The sequence below is a fragment of the Pecten maximus genome, chromosome 10 (assembly GCF_902652985.1).
Source record: "Pecten maximus chromosome 10, xPecMax1.1, whole genome shotgun sequence".
In the NCBI taxonomy this organism is placed as follows: domain Eukaryota; kingdom Metazoa; phylum Mollusca; class Bivalvia; order Pectinida; family Pectinidae; genus Pecten; species Pecten maximus.
This window is the reverse complement of record NC_047024.1, coordinates 38067502-38080768: the sequence shown is the minus strand read 5'-3', so window position 1 is coordinate 38080768 and position 13267 is coordinate 38067502. Positions and strand designations below refer to the sequence as shown.

The window sequence follows — 13267 nt, the reverse complement described above, 5'->3', positions numbered from 1 at the left end:
CATCTAGATTTTAATTATATTGCACGAAGAATCGGGAATATTAGTATGTCTTCTATCTAAGAGATACTGAAAAGACCAAAATGGATATCCTGCCACCCCCATCGGAACACTTGTGATCTTAAACCCTTCCTCTCTTTCCTCACTTCCTAATCTAGGTGTCTCATTTTGACACCAGTCCTGATAATGACCCTTGCAGTTGAGAGGACGTTTAACACCTAAAAGCAAAGGAAAACAAACAGTAGGTTTGATTTTGTATTGTTTAACGTCCTTAGATATGGTTATACCTGACCAAACGGTAGTCAAAACGTCATATTAACACAGTCTGATTATACTGGACCAAACAGTAGTCTGAACGTCCTATCAACACAGTCTGATTATACAGGACCAAACGGTAGTCAAAACGTCCTATTAACACAGTCTGATTATACTGGACCAAACAGTAGTCTGAACGTCCTATCAACACAGTCTGATTATACCGGACCAAACGGTAGTCTTAACGTCCTATAAATACAGTCTGATTATACAGGACTCAAAGTAGTCTGAACGTCCTATTAACACAGTCTGATTATACAGGACCAAACGGTAGTCTGAACGTTCTCTCAACACAGTCTGATTATACCGGACCAAACGGTAGTCTTAACGTCCTATAAATACAGTCTGATTATACAGGACTCAAAGTAGTCTGAACGTCCTATTAACACAGTCTGATTATACAGGACCAAACGGTAGTCTGAACGTTCTCTCAACACAGTCTGATTATACAGGACCAAACAGTAATCTAAACGTCCTATTAACACAGTCTGATTATACAGGACCACTCGGTAGTCTGAACGTTCTCTCAACACAGTCTGATTATACCGGACCAAACGGTAGTCTGAACGTCCTATCAACAGTCTGATTATACAGGACCAAACGGTTGTCTTAACATCCTATCAACACAATCTGGTTATACTTTCTTTGGTTTGGTTTTATTTGTTTAACGTCCTATCAACAGTTCATGTCATGTAATGACGGACTCCCGTGCGTACGATATACATGCCTGTGGTAAGTGCGTATGTGGGTTTTATAGGACCAAACGGAAGTTTGAACATCCTATCAACAAAGCCTGATAATACATGACCCTAACGTAGTCTTAACGTCCTATCAAGACAGTCTGATTATATAGGACCAAATGGTTGTCTTAACGCCCTGTCATCTCCTGAAAAAACTTTTTTCATTGATATTAGTTGTTGCGTGTCGTTTCTTCTCGTTTTGAGCCAGTTAATAATCATGCACTCCCTAGAATGATTTGAACTACAGACTATTCAGTCTCTGAATAACTGAGGATTTTCACCGGAAAGATGTGATTTGAAATATTTAATTATAGTTATTATTCATTTTCGTACTTTCTATTTTCTTGAATGCTTAAGTATGAAGTTTGTCGATTAAGCATATTTCTTTTTTTAAGGTGTGCTTAAAGTAGTTGTTGGCGGAAGGGGAATAACCCAAACTATTCGTTGTATTGATTAATTTCTGTTATATTTAGATCTCGTTGTTATCAGAGGTTGTCATTTCTAGAGTAATATTTCTTTCGAGTTTAAAAACCCTCCAATGTAGATATATAATGTACATATGCGGCTAATTACACATTGGATAAAGTAAAGGCTGTCGTTCACTTTGAACTTAAAATCACATAAAGCTCAAATCAGCCTGGCAGTTAATTTCAATGAGTTAATTTGAGTTGCATCCCTTGGAACATGTTATCTGCGAAATTTCGTATATATTTGCAATTTATATTGAAAAGTACTGATATTTTTTTGTTCAATCCTGTGATGTTGCTGCTGGTAGACACTGTTGATGAACCTGTCCCACAGGTTTGACGTAATTTATATGCCCGACTCTAATTCGTTTAAATAACGACATAGTTAAGAATAATTGACGTTCTTTTGTAAAAAGTGAAAATTAGAAATAAATCGAATAATTGGGCTATTTGCACCTCTCCGTCTAGATTTTGACATTTGTTTTGACCTATTTAATCCCCCTCCAAGATATCAACATTTCAAGCCATTGGCATCACAGACGAGTTCTAATTGACGCAACAGCTGTTTGCTATAGTTTATTTTTTCACCGGCACTACTGTATCTAACCCTCATTTTTGTCGAAAGGTGCTAATGTCTCAAAGTGCACTTCGTACACTCCTTGAAATTAAATGCATTTGAGGTCGATCATAAAATTTCTTTCACCGAAACATGAAAACGAGAATCACTAAGATCTGCAAAATAGTTAAGTTATTTAATAAAAGAAAGTAGAGGACACTGAACTTTCAATACCAAAAGGAAAGATATGTTTGTAGACTAGGGAAATGTATTATATATATATAAACTAGTGGTCATTTCTGAATATTATCCACATATTGCTTGATAATTGTAACGTGACTGGTACGAAAATATGTTCGTTCGTGTTTTGACCGCCGGTTTGTATATTATATTCTCGAGTACTAGACATGATCGAATCGAAGTTTATGCTCATCGGTAATATATTCCAATCGAAGATCCTGGTAAATGAGGTAAATTAATTAGGCACTATTTCCTATCGTAACTTTTTGATCGTTTTCGTTTCCAACTGACCAATAAATTGGATGCACCCGGAGAATTGTTTTGCTTTTTGTGTGTGTTCGCACGCAGACTTTTAGAAATGTTTTACTGTAAGATATTTAACGTCTCCGCAAGAGCAAGTGTAACTTATTTGTCTCATACAATACAGCATTCTACTCCCCTGTTGGTACTTGGTTTTCGAAATGCTGAAACATTGTAGTTATCAGTAGGATAGTCTAGTGTAGTTTTATTTGGTAACATTATATCAATACTCTTATCAAGTCCCCAAGCTAATTTCCAAAGGTCACCAGGAACAGCTTGGTTCAACAGAACTTATGACTTTTATAGCACTGACATAAGAAAAACATCAGGGTTTGAATATGGTGAACACTTAATAATTCCTGTAGAGTCACTACTGAAGGTGCTACGTACTGTATCCGAATGTTCCTGTCTGTACCGTAAACAACAATAACGTCACGTTTAAGGATATCATGTGTTTTGCTACATCTGGATTCGACGAACACCTTACAGGCTCCATACAATCAAGCAGTCATCTAGAGCAGCTGTGCCAAAAAGTCTGGGTTTTGTCATCTTGCTGCCGACGATACAATGTAAAGTATACATGTAGGGGTATTAATAGATTGCAATGTTTCTTTATTTTGCAGAAAACAATATGATCATGGAGGTTGAAAGGTTGATACAACAATACTTCTCTGTTGGGTCAACTGACTACAATGACCGCTGATTTTTTTGTCTTTTCCGTCGTTTCCATCACCAAGGAATTAAAATCGCACCGATTTTATGGAAGACATTTAAATGAGTTTAAATTTCCAGTCGGTGAATATTTTTGCAGTTATCAAACATGTTATCAAACATGATTATTTCGCAGGTAAGAATCTTACCCAGAGAGTTGAGATATAGCAATTCGACTCTCGGAAAGTAGGTATGTTTTTTTTGTATTGTAAAACGTAATATCAACATCTATTTAAGGACGGCTTCTCCTGTGTGCGAGCTGTTTGCGTATTGTTTATGTGTTTTTGAAGGCTACGATATGTTCCGATTTGCCTCCTTGTAATGGAGCGCAACTTATGTAAACTTGATAGTGCTACCTCACTGAAGCATACTGCCGTAGGCATCCAGCAGAACACCTCACCTGGTCACGTTAAACTGCCAGCGGGGAAACAAGTCGTCCAACTCCGTAAGATACTTAATGCTAAGCAGAAGCAGCAGCAACAATTTTATACAGACTGGTATGTATTGGCCAGCAGACAGAAGCTTAAGCATTCATTACAGTCGCGAACGCACAATTAAAGGGCAAAGGCATGTTTTCAAGGGAGACATAAGGAAGAAGACATTTGTTTAGAACAGATATGATTTCATATTACACACTGACTATTTTACGGCGTAATCACCCTGAACACTTCCGGACACTGGCCACAGGTCGTATATTTGTCTCTAACAGGCACTGAACTATCCAGTTCTTATCATAAACCTATCAAGAAACTAACCATAAGCCTTCATGTTCACGACAAAAAAATTCAATAAGCTACGTTGGGCAAAGCTGAGAAAAACCACGCCAGATTAAATTGAAAGTTAAGTAGGTCACGTCTTTAAAACTCAATAATAACGAAATCACGTGAATTGAAAAGTCGACACTCTATCTGTGTCGGGTTGTCTCTCTCGGGAAGGTGAAAAAAACCCGGACCAGTCTTTGCCGTCGTTCTTGGGCAAGACACTTTACGGTCATTGTTCATGCTATGGGTCACGTGTATTGGTTTGGTTTGGTTTGGTTTGGTTTGGTTTATTTTGTTTAACGTCCTATTAACGTCTAAGGTCATTTAAGGACAACCTCCCATGCGTGCGACATGTATGCGTGTGGTGAGTGCGTATGTGTGTTTTGGGAGGCTGCGGTATGTTCGTGTAAGGTCTCCTTGTGATAGGCCGGAACTTTTGCCGATTTAAAGTGCTATCTCACTGAAGCATACTGCCGCAGACATCCAGCAGCACACCCCACCCGGTCACATTATACTGACAACGGGCCAACCAGTCGACCCACTCCAAATATGCTGAGCGCTAAGCAGGAGTAGCAACTACCATTTTTTTAAGACTCTGGTATGTCTCGGCTAGGGGACAGAACCCAAAACCTTCTTCACAGCCGGCGAACGCTCAACTAAAGTCCAAAAGTGAGGCATTGTCAAGGGAGACATTAGGAAGAAGAAAGTTGTTAAGAAAGAAGAGAAAAGATAAGATCCCAAATTTAGTCGCCTCTTACGATCATGCAATGGGGGCAGCAGGTACAATTCTTACGCCCTACCTGCAGGGCAGCAGTAACGTCGCACGTTGGTTGTCACAAGGTTGTCCTTTTCTGACGTTATCACAATACACAGCGACGTAAATATGACATACATAGTGGCCATGCATGTCTTTTCAATATAACGATACATTTTATGCAGAACAATTTTTTTATCAAAGTATTTTAATTATCTGTGTCTCTGCTACTACTACCTGTGTCTCTTCTACTACTATATGTGTCTGCTACTATTTTCTGTCTCTGCCACTACTATCCTTGTCTCTTCTACTACTACCTGTGTCTTTATGCTACTACTACTATCTGTCTGCCACTATTGTCTGTCTGTCACTATGTGTCTCTGCTACTACTATCTGTCTCTACTACTATCTGTCTGCTACTATTATCCTTGTCTCTGCTACTACTATCCTTGTCTCTTCTACTACTACATGTGTCTCTTCTACTACTATATGTGTCTCTGCTACTATTATCTGTCTCTGCCACTACTATCTGTGTCTGCTACTATTATCCTTGTCTCTGCCACTATTGTCTGTCTGTCACTACTATCTGTGTTTCTGCTACTGTTATCTGTGTCTCTGCTACTATTATCTGTCTGCCACTATCTGTCTGCTACTATTATCCTTGTCTCTGCCACTATTATCTGTCTCTGCCACTATCTGTGTATCTGCTACTACTATCCTTGTATCTTCTACTACTACCTGTGTCTTTATGCTACTACTACTATCTGTCTGCCACTACTATCTGTGTCTGCTACTGTTATCCTTGTCTCTGCCACTATTGTCTGTCTCTGCCACTACTATCTGTGTATCTGCTACTACTATCCTTGTCTCTTCTACTACTACCTGTGTCTTTATGCTACTACTACTATCTGTCTCTGCCACTACTATCTGTGTCTCTGCTACTTATATCCTTGTCTCTTCTACTACTATCTGTGTCTCTGCTACTATTATCTGTCTCTGCCACTACTATCTGTGTCTCTGCTACTATTATCTGTCTCTGCTACTGTTATCTGTGTCTCTGCTACTACTACATGTATCTGTCTTTTTGCTACTACTACTATCTGTCTCTGCCACTACTATCTGTGTCTGCCACTATTGTCTGTCTCTGCCACTACTATCTGTGTCTCTGCTACTACTATCCTTGTCTCTTCTACTACTATCTGTGTCTCTGCTACTATTATCTGTCTCTGCCACTACTATCTGTGTCTCTGCTACTATTATCTGTCTCTGCCACTACTATCTGTCTCTGCCACTACTATCTGTGTATCTGCTACTACTATCCTTGTCTCTTCTACTACTACCTGTGTCTTATGCTACTACTACTATCTGTGTCTGCCACTACTATCTGTGTCTCTGCTACTACTATCTGTGTCTCTTCTACTACTATCTGTGTCTCTGTTACTATTATCTGTCTCTGCCACTACTATCTGTGTATCTGCTACTACTATCCTTGTCTCTTCTACTACCTGTCTTATGCTACTACTACTATCTGTGTCTGCCACTACTATCTGTGTCTCTGCTACTACTATCTGTGTCTCTTCTACTACTATCTGTGTCTCTGCTACTATTATCTGTGTCTCTGCTACTACTATCTGTGTCTCTGCTACTATTATCTGTGTCTCTGCTACTACTATCTGTGTCTCTGCTACTATTATCTGTCTCTGCTACTACTATCTGTGTCTCTGCTACTAGTATCTGTCTCGGCTACTGTTATCTGTGTCTCTGCTACTACTACATGTATCTGTCTTTTTGCTACTACTACTATCTGTCTCTGCTACCTCTATCTGTGTCTCTGCTTCTACTATCTGTGTCTCTACCACTGATATCTTTTTCTACTTCTGTCTGTCAGGCGCTTCGGGGCTGAATGTTTCGGTCTGGAAGCGACACACTTTAACATAACATATTGATCAATCTGTGTTAGAGGTGTGTTATATAGGACAGTACTAAAATGCATGACGGATGCTGCGCAGACATTATCCATCATATCCCCCGTAAACAGAAACATCAAACCGTTTTTTATCAACGGGAATCAAAAATATAATACATAATTCGCATTCAAGTCATATTTCAGGTTCGTGTCGTCGATATAGAGACGAGGAGAAGCAAACGTTGACTGGTGAATGATCATGCTGTCATTTAAATCGCTATATCTAAATAAAACTGGGTCATATAGACGATCAATGTCAAGAGAAGGTAACATCTATCACAGCTGTTTCACAAACTTTAGATATATCAACATTGTGTGCAACTTGACAACTTTTATATGTGTGTGATACACACCTTTGTTTTGTAAGTATCCATATCTTGTCACGCTAGACCATACAAGACACGGACGCACGGGGCGCAGTGTTTTGTTGGTCGTCCTGAGGTGCACCGCGCAGGTCGGTCCACATTTCAAAATCCGTTTTTGTTTCCGTTGACGATTCATTTCGTCGCTAAGGAGCACATGCGCAGTGAGATTTAATACTGAATTGTGGATAAAAACATCTAAAGAACATATACATTTCCACCAATCAGAACATAGCAAAATGGTCAAATCCATAAATGGTAGTGACAGTTGTATTTTTAGTTACCACGCTTCAACTGTTCAACTATTGTAAGAATTGTACCTGCTGCCCCCATTGCATGATTGTAAGAGGCGACTAAACTTGGGTTCTTATCTTTTCTCTTCTTTCTTGGTAACTTTCTTCTTCCTAATGTCTCCCTTGACAATGCCTCACTTTTGGCATTTAGTTGAGCGTTCGCCGGTGTGAGGAAGGTTTTGGGTTCTGTCCCCTAGCCGAGACATACCAGAGTCTTTAAAAATGGTAGTTGCTACTCCTGCTTAGCGCTCATCATATTTGGAGTGGGACGACTGGTTGGCCCGTTGTCAGTATAATGTGACCGGGTGGGGTGTGCTGCTGGATGTCTTCGGCAGTATGCTTCAGTGAGATAGCACTTTAAATCGGCAAAAGTTCCGGCCTATCACAAGGAGACTTAACACGAACATACCGCAGCCTCCCAAAACACACATACGCACTCACCACACTCATACATGTCGCACGCACGGGAGGCCGTCCTTAAATGACCTTAGATGTTAATAGGACGTTAAACAAAATAAACCAAACCAAACCTCTTCCACAGACAGAGTAGGCGGTTAATTCGTCTGCGATGTTTGTTACTGTCCGACGAGAGTGATTAATCCAACATAAAATCTGAAAGAGTACATAGTACCGAAATGAAAGTAGTTTTACCTAGCTTGTACAGGAGTGGTATAGAAAGTGATGCTGTACTGGGATGTGAGAACAGACCGTACTTAGGCCTAGAAAAAAAAATGTTGTGTTTCCCCTTTCCCGACCGACCCTAATTTTAGGCCACCGACCCTAATTTTTTTTTGTTTGAAATACTGAAAATCCGGAAATTTTCGTAAATTTAGCCCGTTTTCCGTTTTATTATTATACACACCCAAGTCTTATAAACGCTTGTATATGACGGGCACTGGTTTTAAAGCGTATTGATGACCTCGATGTTCAAAAAACATGGCGGCTTTTTGCACGCCGTCGTCTGTTTTGGCACTGACGATAAAAAAATGTAAACACATGGACGAAAAGCGAATTATGACATCACTGCCGCAAACAACGCTATGTGGAGATATATTTTATAGATATCACGAAAAAATTGTAAAAGGTGATTGTGTTATATTGGGGAGGGAGGTTGGACAGTCGACTACCTTTGAGGTTGGACCAGGGCTGTCTGTTGGCGATGTTATGAATTTCAATGTGAAGAGCTTGGAATATCACTGTCGATGCGATGATGAGGTAGAGGAACTTAAACAGAAGATCGAGGACTCATCCAAACAAGCAACACAAAAAGCAATCAATGCCTTTGAGCTCTTGATGGCAGGGGGTCGAGATTTCGTTAAAAAGAAGGAACGAATGTATGTATTGAATGTTAAAACAACAGTACTTAGTGTGCATTTACTATGTCATGTTCCTGCTAGCATAAGGGGAACAGCCCAAACATATGTATACTATCCTGACAGTCAGAAATAATTCAAATATGTTGATATAATATGATACTGAACTATACCATCCTCAGAACATTCATTCTGGAATTTTTGTATTTTGCATAGTTCTGGAGTGAAAGAAGGTCTGAACCAGAAAGATGAATTATTTAATGGACTGGTAGATGAATTCAAAACGAGTAAAGTCGATTTCCCCAAAGCACATGTCAACACTGATGGACCTTATATTGTACAGGTTTGTTTATTTTCCCCCTTTTTTTAATATACTCAATTTTAATACTTGTCTAAGATATCAAATATTTGATGTTAGAATATATATAGTTTAAATGATATCTTTCTTGTGGCAGGATTAAAGGACACATTGAGGTTCGTATTGTCTATTTAAACTCTAGTGGTGTGAATAGTAGTTTAATATGTATATCTATATATTAAACCTGCTATGTGTTTTTAACTCATTGTAATCTCAAAATTGCCTTCAGTTTTGCTTTTAAACTCTGTCTTGAATGCTGCCTTTCCTGTCCCTATATCTAGTGCACATATATAAATCTGACTCGCACTATTCCACAAATGGTATCCAGTGTGTGATGAAGAAGTGCTGCAGCCATAGCCAATACTAGAAGATCTATATTATAAAAACTAAAAACACTAACTTTGCTCTGTGGATATATATCTTGGAATCTTAATCTGTGTCAATATTTCATTCTTTTTTTTTTTAATTTGATCTTTAATACTTTGTCTTGTGGTTATTTTAATTTGCCTTCTTTACATACAGGTTAATTTGTAAAATTAAAATGTTGTACAAAATTAATAAAATTTGAAAGTTAAACATGCACAAAAATGAATTGTTTACAAAAGTACTGTTAAAATGGTGGATCATTTAAATATATTATAAAAATAAAAATATGCACACAATATTTATTTTTAACATGAGATTGAAAAACATCATACAGGTTATACTGGAGGTTTTGTAAATAATATGTTATATTGTAAATATGTCTTTTGTTGTTGTAGGTACTCTGCAATGCATTATGGTATATCACCAACCACCATGACAGGATCAACAGTGAAAGCAGACGCAAAGGTGTTGTTAGTGTACCAAAGGTCTTTGATAAATATCAGAATTTCAATGACACAAGAAAAAAGAAAATAAAACAAGAAAATCTATCAGCTGATCAATTAGAAAGCCATAGTCAAGCCCTGTATAGCTTGCTGCTGAAACCTGTAACACAGAGCACCCCAGCATGGAAGGAAGTTCATGACAACATTAAAGGTCTTGCTGATTGCCTCTCTTCATACAAAACATATCTTGTCAACAAAGCAAAAGAAATGAACTTTAATCACGAACTTGAACACCCTGTAAGAACAGTGGGGGAAAACACAACAGTGGAGCATAGACAGCCAGGAAGAGAAATTAATGAGAAATATCTAAACCTTGATGCAGAATTAAAGACAAAGGAAGAGGGTTCATTTGTTTTTTTTTGATGAAAGTAAACATGTTAAAGTCCCATTTGAAAGTGCCTTGCAACGTTTACGGTTTCTCGAGGACTTACAGTTATCTGTCCCTGTTGATGTCTACAAGTTTTCACCTGGGGGAAGTGCAACATCAACAGTGTGTATTGTAAAGTCAAAGCTACAAAGAAGTGAGAAAGAGATCTTGGTAGATGGGGCAAAATTTGTTATGACAAATAAAGACAGTTTTTGTGAGTTTCACACCAGGTCAATGAAACGCGCTTTCAAGAATAAGATAAACAACATTGCTCATGTTTCTCCAATGATTTTGAACTTCATCTATAAGGAATTAACTATGGATGCAACAACAGCTGAACATCCTGACACACAAGAAAGGCTACGTCTGATTTCTTTGGGCGAGACTGACCTCATTGCTGATCTACGACATTGCAATCCAGGCAGACCATCGGAAAAGTTTGATACCTTTTTTCAGCACCTAGCCGATTTAGTTGAAGAATCCACAGCAGCAGATGAACGCAGACAAGGAACCTCTCACCTCTCAGAATGGATATCCCTTAGTGATATGATTGAAAAAGCTCGTCAAAGATGTCCAGAAATGACACTGATTCCATCAAAAAGTCTAGTCAGACTGCAATTTGCTCCCAGAAACCCCTACGCTAAATCAGCCTGGAACTTTACATCAAAGATTGATGTGCAGTACAAAATACAGAGGCGTCAGCTAAGGATGAATCACCCCGATCAACATTACTGCAATGCTCTTTTTAAATACATGAAGGAAATGGCAATTGAATTACAGAAAGAGGGAGTCTCTGTTGCCTTATTTAGCTGTGATGACAAGGCAAAGGTGCCGATTGGGGAACAAGGTTTTTCTGTCAGCACTGGAGTGAGAGGAAAGCAAACCATAGCACCGACTTCAACAACCCTAGTTGCGGCTGATCATGATATGACAAAGTCATCATTAACACCTTCAGTTATACTAGAGTGTGACATTCCTGATACAGTTGAAAAGTCATTTGTCAGAGGACAGGTCTCGGTTACCGTAAATGATTCCGTCTTTCAAACCTCAAATCCATTCCGACATGCTGCATCACTTTCAAAGCGTCTCGCTGGAAGGAGTCTTCAAGTTCTACTTAAGTACACTGATGGTGGTGTAGACCACAGGAACACGCTTGAAAGTGTCAAATGTGCCAGTATCTGTTTGTTCAAGGAGCACAACCTTGATCTTCTTGTAGCTGGAAGATGTGCTCCGGGACATAGCTGGAGAAATCCTGCAGAAAGGGTTATGTCCATACTCAATTTAGGTTTGCAGAACTGTGCCTTAGAAAGAGTATCATTAGATGTTGACAGCGAAAGGATGTTGGGTAAATGTGGTAGCATGAAAGAAATACGAGAGATGGCTTCAAAGAAACCGGAACTACGGAATTTGTACACACAATCAGTTGAGCCAGTTCAAGCACTAATCAGCAACAGATTTCGACGGTTAAAATTGAAAGAAAACCCCATTGTAGCATCAGATCCAGTTACAGATGAAGCGATTGATGTATTAAAGCGACACCTGCGAGAGCTTTTTCCTCAGATGGATCTTGATAAGCTTCAGAAAGTACACACCAAGAAAGTTCCTGCATATGTTGCATGGAAGGAAGTACATTGCCAGGAAAGACAGTATAGTTTCCAGATTAGAAAATGTGACAACCCAGCTTGCTGCTTACAGGAAATCCCCAATTCCACTCGTCCAAAATGGCTTCAAGACCCTGTTCTGAGAGATGCTGATCACTACATGACTTACAATGAGATGAAAGGTCTTGAAACTGCAGACTTGATGCCAACGAACACAGTTGATATGAAGAAGTCTACTGTGACCCCAACTACGAAATGTGGATCAGTTCCCAAAAAAAGGCAGCCTAAAACATCTTTCATTTCTGAAAATGAATTGGAGGGAGACTTCTCATTTTCAGCACAGACCGCAAGATCCTCCGTAACTTGTGTCGAGTGCCGCAAGCCACGTGTTGTGTACAGTAAATTAAAGTTCTCTGGCCGACAGGAACTGCAACTTGCGGAACTAATGAGCGAATACATATATACATGTGGATCACCTCTGACACCCCCTGGCCACGGTCTTCATGGCAAAGCATTGGTTAGAATGACCCTCACCTGCGCTAATCCCATCGAAGTACCATTTTACAGTGCATCTCTTGGACGACTCGATTTGTGCTACTATTGTGGTGGTTGTGATGGGGAGGTTGATCAGGAATTAAAGAAACAATATAAAACTGTTCTGCCCGTGTGTCTAGAATGTCTCGAACATGAACAGCCTCCATGTTATCGTCCATACGGAAAAAAATCGAAGAGTGGAAACTCTCAATAAACTGCGTTTATAATGACATGGTTTTACTGTTCTGACTATTAATATGATGCTCCTATTTGAGATTATCTGAAAAGAGATAACAAACACTGCAAATAAAGTTTGATATACTTTTAATATCATTTTCATCTCCCAATACATTGCATTTCAAAATGAAGTTAGGTAGAAGAATGATCAAACACTGAAATATAATGATATTGAAATGATATATACAGCATATATAAATATTCAAATATGAACATTTGATTATTTATTTAAAAAAAAAAGTTAAAAAAAAAAATCCCTACCTACCTACCCTAATTTTTTGAGAGACGAAAGGGGAAACACAACATTTTTTTCCTTGGCCTTAGCTGTCAAGATGCTCTGCAACATTCCAATATATATCCATCATTATATGTATCTAAATTTGAATGGTCATGTAGTACATATATATACAATTTTAATCTTGATATTTTTACTTAATGAAATATTTCGGTACCTAAATTTTGTAGCTAAAATTATAGTTACTTTCCGACTTGGTTGACAACTTCCGTCGAATTTCTAGTCTACAGT

General features: G+C 38.7%; 1 protein-coding gene across 1 annotated transcript; it reads left to right on the top strand.

Moving 5' to 3' along the window:
- The first annotated feature begins 8829 nt into the window (after positions 1-8829).
- On the top strand, positions 8830-12982 carry LOC117336780. The gene is made up of 3 exons (XM_033897417.1): positions 8830-9118; positions 9231-9249; positions 9895-12982. The coding sequence occupies exon 3, from the start codon at positions 10562-10564 to the stop codon at positions 12716-12718; it is 2157 nt and encodes a 718-aa protein (XP_033753308.1). The 5' UTR covers positions 8830-9118; positions 9231-9249; positions 9895-10561; the 3' UTR covers positions 12719-12982.
- The last annotated feature ends 285 nt before the right edge of the window (positions 12983-13267 follow it).